Consider the following 19,215-nt stretch of genomic DNA (forward strand, 5'->3'; position numbering starts at 1 on the left):
GCGAGACACCTTTTCGAAAAACTCCTCTTTGCGGTTCACGACGAGCACGTCTCCGCAACCGTGCTCTTGGCGGATTCCACCGCTTGACATCCCGGGTGGGCTGTCACAAGGGAAGCTCTGACCTGAACTGGGCTTCGCTCAAGCTTCGACTACAGTCGTGCTGTTGTTTATCCAGCATAGCTGCCCAGTCGCGAAACAGGCGGCAATAGTGGAGGGATGGCAAACTTTTCCTGGAATTGGGCAGTGACTCCAAGCTGAAATGGAAATGACTCAAAACGGGCAGGACACTGAACACGTCCTACACGAGCGATTGAAAGGAGATGAACAAATAAATTTGGGATTTTTATTTGGCATCATTTCAAGTGCAAAAACCAAATCACTGCCTCTACATAAGAAAAAAATCCAAACTCGTATTTCAAATTCACTACACACATTTTGTTCAAGTAGGGGTGGGACATAATATTGATATTGCAATCCTTACCTCCCACAGTACACTTGTCGCAATGCACAGACAATCACATGAGGCACAGGTGTCAAAGTCAAAGCCCGGGGGCCAAATCTGGTCCGCCACATCATTTTATTCGGCCCTCGAAAGCAAATCAAGCATGTCAAGCGCCATGATACTTGCTAAAGTCTGAACCAAAATTTCAAATTGTCGTATGTAAACCACACTCATTATTCTTGACTTCAGATTTGAAAACGAGTTTTCATTAATTTGTGTGTTCTGTATGTAATATGTGGAGGAGATTGTAATGGTTTCCATCAAATATATAATGGCCCTCGAGAGGAAACCAATGTGGACAATGTGGCCCGCAGCAAAAAGAAAAAAAAATCGTTTGACCCCCCTGACTTAATGACCTAGTATGTACTACATATTGCTAATATGTCATATTTGCCTCTTTATGTTCTAAAACCATGTTTCAATCGCACTATTTAATTGACTACTAAAAATAATGTTTTTGACAGACTGATACACTTGTTGAGACTGAATTAAGAGCACTTACACTGTAGGTCTTCTACTTCGAGTTGGACTAAATAAACAGTTCCAAATTGATTGACGAATAGTCATATGTAAATCCTAAATATAATTTTAATGTCATTTTTCACCCTCAAATTATGTTATTGATGTGATATGGCTGTCATAAAAAAATCACAAAGACATCAAATTGCATATTTTTTTCATAAGACTACTTACATTTCTGTACAACAATAAATACCTCAAGCATCAACCAGTATAATTTAGGGCATCTCCAGATATCAGAGGTGCTTTGGAATAAATGTTCATGTTCACAGTCAGTACCTCCGTGCGCGAGGAGAACCTGCTCCTCAAGAATAATAAAGCTTGAGTCATTGGCATTGGCTCAAACAGTCGCGCTCGGGTCATTTACGAAAGCGATACTATGGTCAAAGTAGGGCTGTGCGATTAATCGATCTGATCGATGTCATTCTTTTTGAGGGTGATGTGTTTTTCTTTATGGGATAGTATCATTTATTTCAAGGACAACCGACACCATTTTTTTGTGTTTCCTAACTGACATCAGAGAAACGTTATATAGCATCTAAAATACCCAAACCACGCAGGCTGATATTTTTAGTCAAATGAAAAACACCAATAAAAATGATTTTAAGTCTCCCAAAACTACTTCAAATTGAACCCGGAAGTGGCCAGTTTCAGAAGGTCCCGCCCCCTTGTTCGTGAGGTCACGCCATGACGTCTTGCCTTGATCGAGAATTAAAACAATGGCTTCAGATTCAGAGAAGATGCTTTCTTGTTACTCATCCAGTTATGCATATGATTCAAATAGTTCTGAAGAGGAAAGCATAAATGTTTGCAATCGATTAAAGAAGTCTTTCTGGGTCATTTTGAGGCGTCAGGACTGATGTGTAGCACCCAGAACATACAGAAGATGGCATCCAAGCTCCGTTGGAAATGGTCTGATTTGTCTGCAGGGAATTTGTGTTAGCGAATATGAAATAGTTGTCTTGGTGCAACGCACAACGATTCACCATCGCGTTATTTATGTGTTTTCCTTCTAATTTCGGCATCAACACGGATCAACACGAAGTTTTCAGACCAAACAAAGTACCGCAAAATGCATTGTGTGTCCTTCCTCGATCAGGGGCGTTCCTTCCGTGACGTCAGTACTCGTCACCAACTCAAAAACAAGACTTCCTGAATATTCAGCGCAAGTGTTAAAACATAAAATATAGCTATATGAGGTGGAATCTTTGTCAAATACGCTCAGTAGAAGTCATTTGAAGTGATTTTACAAATTATGGACACAACTTGTCCGGAGGCGTCCGTTGTCCTTTAACCAGAAAACGAAGTGATTTTCTTCATTGGAGCCTCATCAAACAGTGAGGAGAAGGCTTCTCAGTCCACAGTGATGAAAAAGTGCAAATTGACCATCACGAAAACAGCTGAACCCAAAAAGATCGAAGCCCTTCTCATCAAGTTCTCAGATACTCCGGAGTTGAGTAATTGAAGAGCAAGAAATCCATCCGGTAGAGGTTGAACAGTCTCTTGTGATAAAACGGACTAATGTGCTTGAAGAAGCGCGCCGCCATGTCACCATCCGTCCTGGTGCTTTTCCCGGACGTCGGGAATTGAACCGTGTCGGCCACCCCCGCTAAGGAGAGCACAGCGCGGGCGTCCGGCTCCAGCGTCTCGTACTTGCCCACCACGTCGTAGTGGATCAGACACGGGTGGCACAGCGAGTGAACCCTCTCCCAGTGCTCGTTAAAAGGCTCCTCGCGTAGGGTCCGAGGGTCGACGAGATACTGGACAAACTCGTGGAAAGACACGTCGTTCCCTTTCTGCAGGGCCTCGGGATCCGGGTCGACGCGGTGCCGCCGGATGATCTTCGTCCCGTAGCGTTTGTGGAAAGCCGTGTTGTAGCTGCGGGTGAACTTATTGCGGTAGGCCGAAACCAGGCGCTCGAAAGGCTCCCTCACGAAGATGAATTTGAGGTAGCTGCGCAGGCGGCGGTTGATCTCGGGGACGGAGAACTCGGAGAGCGTGCGCAGGTTGCCGGCGACGTGGGCCTCGTTGGCCGGGATGGCCAGCGGTTCGCTGTAGTGGCCGTCGCCGGTGAGGACCATCAGGATTCGCTTCCAGTTGGTGCAGGCCACCTGGAAGGGAGGCCGCGTTATACGATGCAAGCGGATACGACGACCGATCCTAGCTGACGACCAATCTCAGTTCAAGTGCACAGTACAGGATGGTATGGTGGACAAAATTGTTAGTCGATTGACTGAGCCCTAATTCGTTCCATGCCCACCCTCAAAATTCAGACAGAATGTTTGCTAAGGCATAAAAAATGCCTCAAAATAAGTAACAAATACTCTTTCCAATTACATTATTGCACAGTAAATGACAGTTGGGCATAATTTATTGTATTCTATTTGTAATTGTATTAAAATGAGACCTCAACTTACAAACTTTTTGTCTTACAAACGTCAAATTTATGAAAATTAAACCTTATAATAAGCACTATTTTCATAATACACACCCACCACGGCTGGCGGAGTGATCTTCGGTGGAAGCACACGACCGAACAGCACCAGAGGTTAAGTTACCAACAGTCCTTATGGAAGGTGACTCTCCTTCCATAAGCCATCAACGACCATCAAAAAGGTAAATAAAACTTTATTTTACAGCACAGTTTATTTCTTTAATTACAGTCCTCATGTAATGCGCCTCTCTTTCCAAACAGCAATTCCCTTTGACCTTCGACCTCCAACGCCATCCCATCAAGCCATAAATGACTATCACACATGTAAATAAAGTGACTTTATGATACAATGCAGTGTATTTCTTTCATTACAATACAATAGCACATTTATTATACATAGAATAAGGTATGTTGTGTGTAGTTTTAAGACTTATTTAGTTGAAAAGTATATTTTATGGAAACCCGGGAACGGATTATTCCCATTTCAATGGTTTCCTATGGGAATTTTTTTTTGAGATACACACTTTTCGCCTTACACACTGTCTGGGAACCAATTAAGTTCGTAAGTTGAGGTCTTATAGTATCTATGCTTGTCTGTGACTGTAAAGTTTCCTTGAGAGCTTTAAAAGGCGCTTAAAATAAAATGTATTATTATCATGTACAAAAAGAAGGAATAATGAATAAAAATGACACTGTCGACCAGCGTGTAAAGACAAACATGTATTTTCTATTTGCCTGTCCTCATTCTGGGTGAGTTGGTGCCTCTTGCGGCTGTCTTTGGACCAGAGTTGGGGTCCACCCTGGAACGGTTAGCCCTGACCAACATATACAGACAACCGTTTACGCCCACGCTCCAGGGTAGACAAACATCTTAACATCTTAATTCTGTAGCAGACATGCTAACCACAAGGCCAAGAGTTAGACACTGTCCAGTGAATCAAAGCAAAAACCTTTTGTGAAATATTTCATTCTTGTTGTACCTTTTACTGGTTTGCCTTTATCATGGACAATAATAGAGAGCGATATTTTTCGTATTTAAAGAAAAACATGATTGGTTTTGGATTGGAATGGCCGTTCATTTCATGAAATATCTTTTCGGGGGGATCACGAAACCAAATCAAGGAACCAACCTTGGGTACGTAGCAGTAAAGAAGGCTGTGTTTGTCATCCACAATGAGATGTTTGAGATCTTCCGGAGCTAGAACGCGCCGCTTCTTTGTATGACTCAGACAAGCCTGCTCCAGCAGCTCCCTGCGACCTTGAAGCGACTTCTGGTCAGCCAACATCTGCAGCTGCTTCTAGGGACACGGGTTCAAATAATATAAGCAGGGGTGATTTTTTTTAAAAACGCAGCGCCGATGAGTCGTGCGGTGACGTGAACAGCTGGGCTGTAATACATCAATATGCACTGAAGTCATGATTTCCAATTGTAAACACACATCATGTACAACCAATGGTGGATTGTCAGGATCTGCAAGGCCTTCTCTGCTGGCTTAAAATGATCAGAATCACAGATTGATCTTCATTATATTGTGTCCATTAATTCTGATTAAATTCTTCCAAATTGTTTTTTAGCTTCTTTTCATTGCTTTTCCCTTGTTGTGCTGCTTTCAGATGCATTTAAGCATGTAACCAGTCGCATTTCAGCCATTAATTATGACCAGTTCTACAGGCTCTTTCACATCGAATAAGTGTCAATTAATTCAACCAATCAGATTTCGAATAGGCGGCACCAAAGTCTTATTTCTTGACTAATGATACCCTCTAGTGCAGTGGTCCCCAACCTTTTTTGCGCCACGGACCGGTTTAATGTCAGACAATATTTTCACGGACTGCTGGATAAATACAACAACATAAAATGATACGATAGGCATGGAAACTGGATGGTATTGTCTGTTAAATGCAGCCTTTTATTCTTAGAAGTGGTAGGCTCTGCTTCCGTCTCCCCACTGGGCCTTTCCCCTTCGAAAAGAAACTTTCCAAAGACGTTTGTTTTCTTTATTCATTTTGCTAGCTTACGGTGGGCTAATTTTAACAGTGTGTATCACATGACCTAGACAAGCGTTTTGACATGCGTCAAGAGTAAGTCAAAGATGGATGTAATCTGGTAATTTTTCATTTTTCAAAATAAAACGTAGTTCGGACTCAGGTCATAAATAAAACGGAAATTATGTAAATTATTTATTCTTTCTGCGCGGCCTGGTACCAAATGACCCGCGGACTGGTACCGGTCATTAATGGTTGGATTGATTAAGACGTAGCACTACTGAAGACCTCGGTGTGAAATGCAGAACTCGCCACTGTGTCCAGGAAATGACATCGTATGGGATATTTATGATCTCACCTGGTCTCCACCGTAGAGGGTCTGCAAAGGGCTTCTCCTGCTTTTCTCTGGTCTGTTGCTGGTTGCAACACCGAGTTCTGCAATCAGACATTTTAAGGTCATATTCGAACGTGTCCATCCATTTTCCACAGCACTTAAATTTGACAGACAGTATGTCGGCATCATTCATGACAATGGAGCAATGGACCAATCATGGCCAAAGAGTGAGCAGTAACTACAACATAGCTCCGCCCCTTAGGGCTGGCTCATTCGGTTTGCATTTATTCAAACTTTTCTCAGCTCTTCAATGCTTAACCCCAAACTATATTGCCTATCTATGAGTGTGTTTTTTTTTCTTTTCCATTGCATCGTAAAAGCATAGTCCCAGCTATGCCCTCTTCCTTCTACTGTCCCCTTTTTTCCTCACTGGAATCAACCCATCTTGATTTAGAGGTCTGCAGCTAATGAAGCCGAGCGAGAGAAGTGATTCGTTTTGCACATGTGGCTGAAAAAATATACAACATAGATATGCTTGGCAACTTCGCACAAAGCTCAAGCGGAGGAGGAGGACAACAGTGGAGAATGAGCTGCAGGATTAAAAATATGAGAGAAGCGCTCAAAAGAAATTCTTACAGGTATGTATAAATGATGGGAAAGGTTTCAATGACCACATTTTCCACACTATAAGCCATTTAGGAGCTTATGTGAACGGCCTGTTTCCAAACTGTTCCCATATGTAGAGCGAGTTACATACAGTACAGTAAAGTCTCGTTGTATCGATATTCTCGGGAGTCGGAAAAACTATCGATATAACCGGGACTATCGATATATCCAACCCTGCGCGCATGTAATTTTCTCTTTGCGTTCATAGAAATAGTATCGTAATAAGCGGTACTATCGATATAACCGACATCGATATAACGAGACTTTACTGTATTTCAGAGGAACGGAGAAGCTACAACAGTGGCTTCTATTGCACTATGCTTCCACTAGATGGATCTATGCTCAAGGGAATACAATGCAATACAGTCCAACTTTAATTATATCGTATATAAAACCACTGCAGCTGTAACAAAGTGCTTTATAGAACATAAAAAAAAAAATCGGAATATCCACCCATATATAAAGCACATCGGATTATAAAGCGCAATGACAGCTTTGGAGAAAATTAAGCCTTTTAAATGCACCTTATGGTGAAGAAAATACAGTTTCTTATGAAGATATTGACATTTCTTGGATCTTGGGTATCCAACTAGTTTGGTTCACATGTACCTGGGAATGGATATCGGTACTTAACGCATTCACTGCCATTCACTGATTTATTCGGGAATTGAAAATATGACGTAGAGTGCCGATAAAGCACTGGCAATGTTTTCCCTTCCACAAGGGGACATCATTTCTCATTTTTCCATGTTAGTGCTTTGTTCCAGCTTCAGCAGTTGTTAAAGCGTTATATAAACCAATATGTATGTATTGCATTGTATTTTGGACAGCCACCCTCATTTCAAGCACATATAACTCCAGACCCATAAAAGTTAGAAATTAACTATTTTTTTTCTGATGAAAGAAGATAGTCTAAAATTTGCCGCATTGAATGTTTATGTAGTCCTAAAACTCAATATTCTGTGGGTCCTGGAATTTGAGTGACAATGACAAAAACCCTGGCACTGGAGTGGACACATTTTTGCATGTCTGGCACAAATAACAAAATATTGAAAGAAAAGCAAATGAATGAGATGCTGCAATTGAAAAAAATACACATTTTCCAATTATTGCATTATACACAGGCATTATCAATCAGCAGTGTGTCCCCATTTACTTCAGTATACAATTTTCCCCAATCCAAAAGTGGAATTAGTAATAGAAATAGGCAGTGGCCGAGAGCAGGAACAGATAATGCTTGGATTAAGTGCTTGAGTTAAAAAAAGCCAACCTTTTTTAACGTTAATCTCCAGACAAAATGAATGATGTTGAGCCTTGTTCAGATTGCAGCCAACTACTGTAATGAAAAGTAAGCATACATGACACTGTGGCTCTAAGAGCAGGGAATCCACTTATTTCGCCAATACAAGGTCTTTATCTCTCTCTCTCCCTTTTTCTTGCTCTCTCAACAAGTGACGTCTTGTCTCATCTCCAAGGTGGCCGCCACTTTTGAGACAGTTGATTAAAAAAAAAAAGCATATTTCATAGCAGTCATACCACAATGGTTTAACGTGAAATTGTCTAACTGAGCAGAAGTTGAAAATGACTTTCTTTAGCCCATTTGAAAATAAACCAAACTGATTGTGTTTTTAACTACTTTGACCAAAATATACTTGAATTTGAAAGAGAAGTGCCTAAAAGTGGATGTTAGATCCTGCAGTGTTATCGTAGCATATATTTGTCATATTTCAGATCATATTCAACAGTCATTGTCCATGAAAATGTCACAAATTACGTTGCCCTAAAAAAGAAACGATCGTCTCATTTACAAGTTGTGTCCATAACTTGTAAAATGGCTTCAAATGAATTCTACTGAGCGTATTTTACAAAGATTCCACCGCATATAGCTATATTTTACGTTTTAAGACTCGGGCTGAATATTCCGGGAGTCTTGTTTTTGAGTTGGTGACGAGTCCGTACGTGACATCACTGAAGGAATGCCCCTGACCGAAAAAAGGACACATTGTAGTAGTCATTCCATCATGTCAATGCTTGTTTGGTCTGAAACCCTCGTGTTGCACCAGAAAGAGCCAGAAGAGGGCGTCCAAGATGCATGTAAGGAATTTATCAGCCTGTGGAAACGGGCTGATTCATTCCTCACAGGAGCTCGGTGGGCATTTTCTGCCTCTTTTTGGGTGAGACATTTCCCCCCAATGTTGCCTCAAAATGGCACGGAATAAATTCCTTAATCGATTGCAAACATGTATGCTTTCCTCTTCATAACTATTTGAATCATATTCATAACTGGATGCGCAACAAGAAAACATATTCTCTGAATCCGAATCCATTGTTTTGATTCTCGAGCAATGGAAGACGTCTTGGCGGGACGTCACGAACTAGGGGGCGGGACTTTCTGAAAATGCCCAATTCACAGCTCATTTTTTTTGCAGATTTTGGACACTAACTCATTTTTATTGCCGTTTTTTATTTGACTAAAAATAGCAGCCTGCGTGTTTTGGGTATTTTAGATGCTATAAAACGTTTTTCTGATGTCAGTTAGGAAACAAAAAAGTGATGTTGGTTGTCCTTTAAAGAGAGCTTTCTCAGCAGTTTCAAGACTTTTACGTCGCCATGTGACAGAACTCAGGATATGACTATATGAGGAAGTGAAACAGTAAATCACATGGAAGCATTAATATACAGTAAAGTCTTGTTATATCGATATTCAAGGGAGTCCGAAAAAATATCGATATAACCGGGACTATCGATATATCCGACCCTGATTGCATGTAATTTTCTCCGTGCGTGCATAGAAATAGTATCGATATAACCGGGACTATCGATATATCCGATATCGATATAACGAGACTTTATATATATATATATTTTTTTTTTCTTGCAACACCCTCTTCAAGGTTAAGTGGAATGAGCTATGACTAGCGAAGGGCGGGTCCAAGTGTATCATGTTCTTGAAAAAACAACTATCCCGTGTGAAATGAACATGATGGAATTATTTGTGGGTCATAGCACCAAATCTACCAAGAATTTGTAATCATTCATGCGTTGTTTTTTTTTTTCGCTGACTCACTTCATCTGTATGACTTTCTTAACTCACTGCGCAACAAATTCACAGGATGTATTTCATAATTGGAGAGCAAGGTTGTTCAGAAGCAGTAGAGGGAAAGTGAAACCGGCTTGTAAAATGAGAGTGAAACAGAGTCCGTCTCTGCCAGATGTTTTTTTTAAACCTGGCAGGACACACCAACTCATTTTCAACGCACTTCTGTCAGCGATAATTACGTTAGAAATGCCTTCTTGCACCTTGGCTCTCCTTTGTTGTGAACACAGTGGAAAACAGTCCATAGTTAAAATGATTAACTCAGTGATGTGTGATGACTTAATACTCCATCACCGTGCCAATAATTACCTGATCTTGGACCATAATGAGAATTTGATATATTGATAGATGGGATTTTCCTGCTTTTGTGTGTTTCAGAAAGGAACCAGACTTCGTCACTAATCAGCGAGGGATAGTGGTGGTCAGGAAGTGGAGAACACAATCGTTTTATTAAAAACAGGAAAAACAAAGATAATCAAGGTAGAATAAGATTGGTACCTCTACTTCCGAACGTCTCTTCATACGAACATTTCAAGTTACAAAACGCCTCAACGGGAAATTAATGCCTCTTGTTACGAAAGAAATTCCTAGATATGAAAGTTAAAAAATACATTCCGGGCTACTAAAGCTCCGAACGCAACATACTTGGATCTGTTCTGCCATTGGTTATAACTGAGCATGATCCTGGCACCCCATTAGCGAAGAGGGACCGCTATCATACGCGTGTATCTGTGTAAATTGATAAATAGACAGATATATGTCTTTGCTACATCCTCGTCATTGGCCCCTTAGGCCATGTAGCGTTCTGATAGTTTTAGGTTAACGACGTAGCGATGGCTCACTATGTTGATCTTTTTCCAGGACATTTTTAGGATTGTGAAAAGCTGACAAAAGCAAACAACCTTGGACCAGTCCTTGACACAGTCCTTGCCAGGAAAAAAAAACACTTCTGAGAAAGAACACAGACTTAAGAAGGCAAAACTATGATAAGGGGGCAGTTAAAAGTGAAATAAACAACATTTTTATTCTTTGTTTTTTACACTATGCCCAAAAATTTCCTTTATTATGTAATACAGTAAAGTCTCGTTATATCGATATCGGATATATCGATAGTCCCGGTTATATCGATACTATTTCGATGCACGTACGGAGAAAATTACATGCAAACAGGGTCGGATATATCGATAGTCCCGGTTATATCGATATTTTTTCGGACTCCCTTGAATATCGATATAACGAGACTTTACTGTAATATAATTGCAACACATATTTGCAAATTTCCCCATTGTGGGACTATTAAAGGCTTTCTGATTGTGATAATATATTTCGCTGCTTTAGAAAACATTTACGTATATCAAAATTTTGGCAGAGGTTATCACGGATTAGCACTTTTGCATGGAAAATGCGTCTTTACACACACATTTTGAGTGATTTTTTTTCTTCCAATACCAATTAATTTCGTACGAAAAGTTACAACAGTTGTGATTACGTGTGATATGAATAAAGGTGAGCTGGCTGTCACATCACTTCTGCCTAACCTGGAGTGAATCTGAATCTCACTTCCTCTAACCCTGACCTCTAGCTTCAATTAAATTGTTCCACTGTCTGTGCACGGCATTCCAGCTGCAGCATGCCATTCCTGTGTCTGTCTGATTTCCCCTTCACAGCTGCCTTGATCAGCTTGATGCCGTCAGGGAGGCGAGTTTGGCATCAAGTCTAATACACTGTCACATTTTGCATTCAAATTATTATTTTTTTGTTTTGTTGACGCAATATCATACTCATTTCGGTCACGTTAATCAAATTTCCATAACATTTAATCTTTTGTGGACCCGATGCATATCAAAAGGCAAAACGTTTTACAATATGCCATTTAAAAGTCTGCCATATTTTGATCCGTATAAGCCATCTTTTTCTGCGTCATGAGCTGTTCACACCAGAAAACCACAACTTCCTGTCAGACCCAGGAAATGAAGCAATGCAGACGGTTGAAGCAGAGCCACAACACAAACAGGCCAATGTTCAGGGTCAGAGTTGGGGCTCTGTATTGGGCTTTAGTGGTGTTGATACTTTCTTTCCAAACAAACACATGTCCATTAAGCCAATGTGACATTACAAACAGGGCGTGAGCTTAAAACAATTGGTGGAAGAAGGATGTTTGCTAATGTGTGGGCCAGTTCTGTCTTTAATCATTCCTCATCATAAAATCTCGGTCCTACTTTGAGAGCAAATTTGCTTCCCTGTTTAAAAACCTCTTCCGCTTCAGTGATCATGATAAAGGGCTGAGAACGTGAAGTGAAATTGACTTAGTAAACATTTACTTTGAGAAGTAAAATGTTTGCGACCTCTCAATTAGTGGTCCCCAAACCTTTTTTCTTTGCAGCACGGACCGACCAATAAGACATGTTTTAAGGGAAAAGTCCTGACAATAAAATAATATATGACTCACCATTGCCGCATATTAGGCAGATTTGGTTTATTAGGTGAGAATTGAGATATTTACGTATTTTAAATCGAAGTCCTAAAAGTTGAAAGTCTTCGGCTCTTCTTTCACCTTTTCCCTTTCCCAAAACCCCATTTGTTGCTAGCTCTTGGGTTTCATTTTAGCATGAACCAATCACGTGACAGAGAATCGCATCTTGACCCATGTCAAGGGTGACATACAATAAATGAATGTAAAAGAGAATCCGGGAACCTTTCAAAATAAAACCTCTTTCAGATTCCAAAATGTATAAAACAGAAGTAATGTAAGTTATTGATTCTTTCTATGCGGTTCAGTACCAAATGACCCATGGACAGGTACCGATCCGTGGCCTGGAGGAGCTGGGGACGTGAGCAGCGTAGTTAGCTAGGGGTACGTTATATGGGCATGTGGATCTTCCACAAATTGAAAGTAAAAGCAGACATAGAACACATAGAATTCGTACTGCTGGTCTTGAAAGGGAAATTTAAGTAAAACGACAAAAAGAAGAGGTCTCCATTACATGAGCACAGACACGTGAATGTGTCAGACTGACATACGGTTGCAATTACACCGACAAGATGGTGTGAGCGTACATAAGGTGAAATCCTTTATAAGGTAGAGCAGACCCTTCCTTTTAAAGTTCTTTTTAATGATAGGGCAAACTCACATTCTGGTGGTTTTCCAGTGCCGTGCTTAAGCGTGGCTAAATGTTCCCTGTAGCCTACTGGCTTGCGCTCACGCTGAGCTCGAGTCATGTTGACCACATTCACACACGCTATCACCTGGTGATAGGACACGTTTTGAGTGTTCCGCTTATCTCTATTTATTAGGATTTTGTTTTTTAACGATGTACCGGGAAGGTTATAATTGTAATCTCTCGGTGAGAACGTTTGTGATGTCTGAAATGTCTACATACCGACCGAGCACATGGCGTTGGGGGGCATAGAAATTAAGTACGAATGATCACGGCTCGCTGAACTCATACGCGCCAAACAAACCACACTTTTTTGGGGAAGTGTAATAGAGCATGATATGACTTTCCCAGTGTCAGTTTGTCCCTTAGGTGGTTTCTTACTAAGCAGCAAATCCTAAAGAAGGTAGAAAAATGTTGGATTCATCAACTCTTCTGACGAATTTTGGCAAAGCAGCTGTTATATTCACAATAGACACTCAGCTACAATGCCATATGCCTCGCCTTCATTTTCCAAACCACTTTCATCGACAAACAGGACTGCACTTCACTTGCGGTTTCAGTAGGTATGATGGAGTTGATAGCACATCATTTACAGCCACAGTTACAGTAGCTCCGTTCCAAAATGGAACTGTATAGTGCCACTTAGCAGTTTTTTTGACAACGATACTAGTGCAGCGTGTTCTACCGGAAACAAATTCCTTGTGTGTCCTACATACTTGGCAATAAAGATGATTCTGATTCTGATTCTGATTCTGATTCTGATATCCTATGCACGCTGCAGATGACACATAGGCCGCTTCAGTCAGGAAGTCCAAAGATGAGCATACTTTATGCACACACGTGTATTGTTTCCTCTTAGTTGTGCTCAATTACGTGATACATGTTGAAAAAGGCCGAGTGAGGGTCTTGTACACATTTTGAGGTTTGACCCCAGTTTCAAATACTACAGTGTGTGTGTCTGTATGCCTTCAGTAAGCGCAAGTTAAAATTAGCCGTGTTGACCTGACTCACCCGGTAGACCTGAATGTATTTGGTTTAAAGCTACGAGGAGGAATTCATCACTGTAAAAAAAAAAAAAAAAACAGCGAGTGGATGTTGCCTTGGTGAGCTGATTGTGGCGCATTGGTGAGAAATTTGTTTGGACATTTTGTACATTGGATGACATTATGTCGATTTAGTGAGCTTTGTTACAGCTTCAGCTGTTGTTAAAGAATAAGAAAAAAACCTAACTAGCTAATAGATAGCTACTACTACTACTACTACTACTAATAATAATAATGGTTGGTCATCATGAAAGTCTGATGACACATAGCTTTTGAGTGTGGATGTAAAATCTATTTCATTTTACCTGATTGACACTCACACAAACATATCTTTGAGCAAACCATCCACCACCCAAGACACGTTGGTAGACTGACATTTGTAAATAAAAGAACCATTAAAGCAATAACTACAACAAGACTGATGAGTTTATATTGGCACACGAAATAGAGCTTCTATTTCTTTCCTGAGGAGCACCCTAAGGGTGTTGGCAAAGAAAATCCGACAATGGATGTAAAACAATAATATACAACAAGCTTCCTGTACAGCAATGTGGGGTACGCCTGATTAGAAGGTAGAGTGTGGCTTTGCCAGATAATTGAATTTCCTAAAATAAATCATGAGATGTCACGGTTGAAGCTAACACAAATGTAAACAATGTGCTTCAATGTTATGATATGCAAGACAGACAGCAATCCTTTCGATAGATCACTATGAATGAGCTGTCAATGAATATACGTGGATACGAGACATAAAACCACACGTGTCCAAACATGTACCTTGAATTTCCATACATTTATTTTATCTGCTGCTTATCCGTGGGCGACGGAGTGTGAGTCAATGTCTGTGTAACAACAATTTGGTAGTATGAGATGCTATTAAGCGACGCTTTAGACTTTACAACTGACGAGGTTAATTGTTGTGAGGCGCCTATCATTCTTACATCCCTTCATCAGCAGGTGTTTATCATTTTAACGTGCAAGACACATTTTTTTACGAAGAAATGTGTATGTTCATGTTTGAAAACCGGAGGCTAACAAAGTGATTTATCACCACATCTAGTTTTCTCCATAAAATCTTTGCATCGAGCGACATTTACATCTCAAACGCACATGCTTCTAATTTCAGAGAGTAGACGCGTTCTTTCCTTAAGCACCCGTCCGATAATGAAAAATAATAAGAATAATAAAAAGACATCTTGAGCGTTAACATTCATCGTGAACTTGACTGGGCCTCGAGTGGCTGCTGGCAAACGTGTACAGCAGACAAGCCCAGACAGGGCAATCCAGCATGTGTGGCGTTGAACACCTCCCTCGTGGGCTATCTGCGCTACGGGCTATTCAGGTGTGTTGTTTTCACGTGCCATAAATGCTGCTCAATTTCTGAATTAACTTTTTCGGACATTGGTTGACATGCTGACTGTGATTATGTGTGTGTGTGTGTGTGTGTGTGTGTGTGTGGGATTGAACACATGACACCTGCAACGTGAGGTTGACGTACAAATCACTGGACCACCTACCTGCCTATCGTTGAAGATAACTGTTGAAAATGGGTTAATACTAAGAACTATTGTACATAGTATTCACTTGTGGAGATGGAGTGTTTAACTGTTTTTTTCCCTTTTTAGTCTTGAGGCACCAGTAATGCACTTGGCCCTCTGACATATATTGCCCCTTCTCAACACAAAAACAACTAGAGCGCCATTGTTCACCTCATCCCACACAATTGTGAATCAATTACTTAGAATTATTTGGCCCAAGTATACTATTCCAGTACGCCTTTTGCTGCCAACGTCTTCTGTGAAAGCACATAAAGACCTGCGACAACCTGTTGGGCTATAGTCCGGTCAACAGAAGATGGATGGTTAGATGGATCCTGTCACGTAATTTAAGACATTATAAAACAAAGTATATTTTCCTTGGATCCGTGGCTCAAACGTGTAAGGTTGTGAAGGATGTGTAGTCATACCAGAAACTGGTCATAGTGATTGACAGTTGACAGTTGACAGCGCTCAGTGGTTTCAGCACATTCAGAGGACATCCCCACAGCGCTTGAGAGTGGAGATAAACACTTGATTGATCACAATTTTGACGTCTCATTTTCTATACTTGGAAATGATGAGAACATTGACAAGGCTGTTCACCACACTGTTCGCTGGGGTGTGGCAAATGTATAAGAAAGACAATTATTTGCACTTGACAGCAACTTTAAATGGAAGTGATGAAGTGATCCGTTGTAAACCGATGATACTGGTGATTTGCCAACATCTTCAGTTTATCCATGTGCTGTTAGCATTACACATTAAGCCTCTTAAAGTGTTGTGATTGTAATTTAAATTTTCAAAAAATACTTTAAATATCAATTTCATTCACGTCATACAGTAAACCTTTTTGTATGTATGTGTGTAAGTATGTGTGCATGCCAATCAACGCCTACTTCCTCAAGCTTTTGAGGGCTTTTGGGGTTCTGATTCCTCTCCCGGGGAAGTCTGCTTTCCCACTGGCTAACAATATCCACCTTCTAAAGTCTATGATAGGCTAAGTCCAGAAAACAAAAGGAAGTGGGTGGAGCAGAGGAATGCAGGGGGTCTCAAAACCTTTCACTTTTCACAGTCCCCTTATTCACACTTGAAGTACACAGTACATTCATTTCATTGGACATTCACTTCCTTTCGGCTGCCCTCTGCAGATAAGTCACATGACATTGAAAGTAAACCCCAAAACACACGCTTACATCACTGTATAAAATCTTGCTTTTGTAATTTTGTATTTTACCCATAATCCGCAAATCATCCCGTTACAAAATTAGGCTGTATGCAAAACCAATGTAATCCAAACTACGATTGCATGGCCATGGTGGAAGTCTCCTTTTTGGCAGAGTTTAAATCAAACAGTATCTGGTACTTTCAATTATTATGCGTGGTAAAATTACAATAGAGTGATCCATTCATGACTTTTTTCCCAACTGGCTGACATGCAAACTCGTACATTTATTATTACCGTATTGAAATGCCTAACGAAATGATAGAATTGAGAATTCCAGCCAATTATTTCATAAATCAGACGAACAGCTTGGCAGATTTCCTAAAAAAATACACATTGAAATAACTTTAGTAGTTTGTCTTGTACTGTAAACCATCGGATGTCAACGTAGACGATTTAGCTGAAAAGCCGTCTTTCATTCTCGCTTTACTCTACTTGCTTTACTCGATCGAAAAAGAATAATTCTTTGTAGTTGTATTGAGTGTTAAAGAAAGAAAGTTCCTTCCAAAATAATATTTCCTGAGGCCGGAGTCACTTACCGGGCTTGCCGATATTCTGGAAGTAAAGCACCAGGACTACGAGAGATCCCAGGCACGCCGCCAGAAAACGGCGTCCTCCTCGGGGCATCCTCATTCTGACGCCCGGCCGGCTCAGCTGCTGGAGGGTTCCTCGTCGCGACCCCTCGCCGCTGTCGTCTTGCCTCAACCCGGCTCATAAAAAGAAGGAACCGGCAGCCTTTCGAGGGATGAAATGATGCATAGAACGACAGTGATGAGGCATCCGAGACAAGTGTGGGCTGCGCTTTTTAACTGTTAAATCTCCAAATGTGGGGCATGAGTGACTCACTGACGCCGCGTCAAGCTAAATCGCTTTTTCAGAATCCATCGGAAATTTAGTATTACCGAAACGAACGATTAAAAGTCCGACTATTCTTCGCAAATACAGTTTTCAAAGGCCGAATTAGACGTTGGAGTCGAGTTTGTTTAAGTTTTAAGAGCCGCTTCTTCGTCAAAGATGGAGGGGCTGTGGGAGATGACGTCACTGCAAATCTTGCGCGTACCCACTCTTGGAAACTTTCATTTTTTAGACTGTCTGCTCTCGTTACATTCAATTTTATTCATCTACCGCCTTGTTACAAAATCCCCTACTCCAATGTGTGTATTTTTTTCATATAGGATGATATTGTAATTTAGTTTAGAATAATCATTGCAGGGGAAAAAAACTAAGGCTGAATCCAATGTGTTTTTTTCGAACATTTCTTCATTTAGCTCTGGAAGTTCCCATTAAATATTGTCACACTCTCACCCTGATAAGAATATGTGAACTTTTCAGGCTATTTCTTAACTAGGTTAGCGTTAGTTGAAGCAATATTGACGTACTATCAAATTAATTTTTGTAATTAAAAAACATTTCTTTACCATGGGTAAATCTCAGGTATCATGCCACTCCGTGACATGGGCTGAATGCAGATTGTTCAGGAATTTATTCCTCACTGTGACTTTTTAGCCCCTCGTTTAGTTATATCTGTTCAAACTCTTTAAAGAAGGAATGTGGGAGGCTGTTGCATGTACTTCATGCCTACTGTGATTACTATCACCTTTAATGCCCCCTCACCCCCACGTCTTCTAGGACCCCCCTGGGGCACATGTTTAGCATCAAAAGAGGAACTGATATCTCAAGTACATGTATCTGTTTTGCTGCCATTACATAAAAACTCAGACTGGAGACAATGGGGTTATGTGGCCGTCAGGTCTCACCTCGCCAATTTCACCATTGTCCTGCCACACCAGGTCAGAGATGTAAATGTATTTATTTCTGGGATTTACATGGAGGTGTATCTACCCTTCTCTCGTTATCATATCGCTTCCTGACGAAATATGAAACTCTCAAATTCATTTCAACAATGACTCAGAGGATTTGACGACCGCTGCATTAATATTCATGAATGAAACACATGTGCCATTGACCACACATGTCCGCATACATGTATATCTTGCCTATTCATTAGACCACCTATGATATTATTTTGACATAGCTTGAGTAGGTGTAACTTTATACTTTCTGACACCGAATAGTCTTTCGGTTACACCGCTACTTGACCGAAATATAGCTTGATCCATACGGTCCTCGAAATTGGAAAACACTGGTAACATTGGCATTGGTTTGTGAAAATAGGGGGCTTGGCGTCTCTTTATAATCCATTTACTTCAAATCAATCACTAAAAATCAATCAAAAACTAAAACTTACTGGTATCCCTAAAAAGAGCATCAAAAATCTTTTAGGACTCTAGCACGTGTTCACCGTCCTCTTTGTGTTGAAAGCAATTGTGGTTCCCCCGACACCCATCTAATTATGTGAATATGGCAACCCGCAACAGCTGTGTGAATGACATAGAGAACTTCAGACATAGCAGTGTCCCGCTTTGGTGAGCCTGAAAGACACTGTTGTATTATTAACTGTGCTAGTGCCCCAAAAAATGTTTAACTGTGGAGAACCGGTGGAGCTTCAGAACTATAATCAGATATGAAGCTATATGAACTGTGTTTTTTGCTAATGTTATCCTATAGCAGGGGTTTCATTTTTTGCCGCGGGCCACATTGTAGTTATGGTTTCCTCTCGAGGGCCGTTATGAATTTGGGGAAAACATTGAAATGTTTAAATCCCTTCAAATATTACATATTGAGCACACAGAAAATTAATGAATAACTCGTTTTC

The 19,215-nt window shown here is 40.6% G+C and overlaps 1 protein-coding gene across 3 annotated transcripts; it reads right to left on the reverse strand.

Moving 5' to 3' along the window:
- Window positions 1-335: 335 nt before the first annotated feature.
- On the reverse strand, window positions 336-17,517 carry LOC148904004 (carbohydrate sulfotransferase 11-like). 3 transcript variants are annotated; one of them, XM_089012538.1, is made up of 4 exons: window positions 17,039-17,517; window positions 5,800-5,876; window positions 4,586-4,747; window positions 336-3,132 (listed from the first exon to the last, which is right to left on the reverse strand). In XM_089012538.1, exons 1-4 carry the CDS (start codon window positions 17,130-17,132, stop codon window positions 2,452-2,454), a joined length of 1,014 nt encoding a protein of 337 aa, XP_088868664.1. In that variant the 5' UTR covers window positions 17,133-17,517; the 3' UTR covers window positions 336-2,451. The 3 variants fall into 3 exon arrangements, with proteins under 3 accessions (XP_088868664.1, XP_088868655.1, XP_088868647.1); XM_089012529.1 differs by having other exon boundaries at window positions 4,586-4,750; XM_089012521.1 differs by having other exon boundaries at window positions 4,586-4,753.
- Window positions 17,518-19,215: the final 1,698 nt, after the last annotated feature.

The sequence above is a fragment of the Hippocampus bargibanti genome, linkage group LG01 (assembly GCF_051943395.1).
Source record: "Hippocampus bargibanti isolate YZ-2025 linkage group LG01, ASM5194339v1, whole genome shotgun sequence".
Classification (NCBI taxonomy): Eukaryota; Metazoa; Chordata; class Actinopteri; order Syngnathiformes; family Syngnathidae; genus Hippocampus; species Hippocampus bargibanti.

Coding starts and splice junctions, on each gene's coding strand:
- LOC148904004 (XM_089012521.1), bottom strand. CDS start 17,132: ATGAGGATGCCCCGAGGAGGACGCCGTTTTCTGGCGGCGTGCCTGGGA. Junction 4,754..5,799: donor CCCTCTACGGTGGAGACCAG/GTGAGATCATAA, acceptor CCGTGTCCCTAG/AAGCAGCTGCAGATGTTGGC. Junction 3,133..4,585: donor TTTACTGCTACGTACCCAAG/GTTGGTTCCTTG, acceptor CCTCCCTTCCAG/GTGGCCTGCACCAACTGGAA.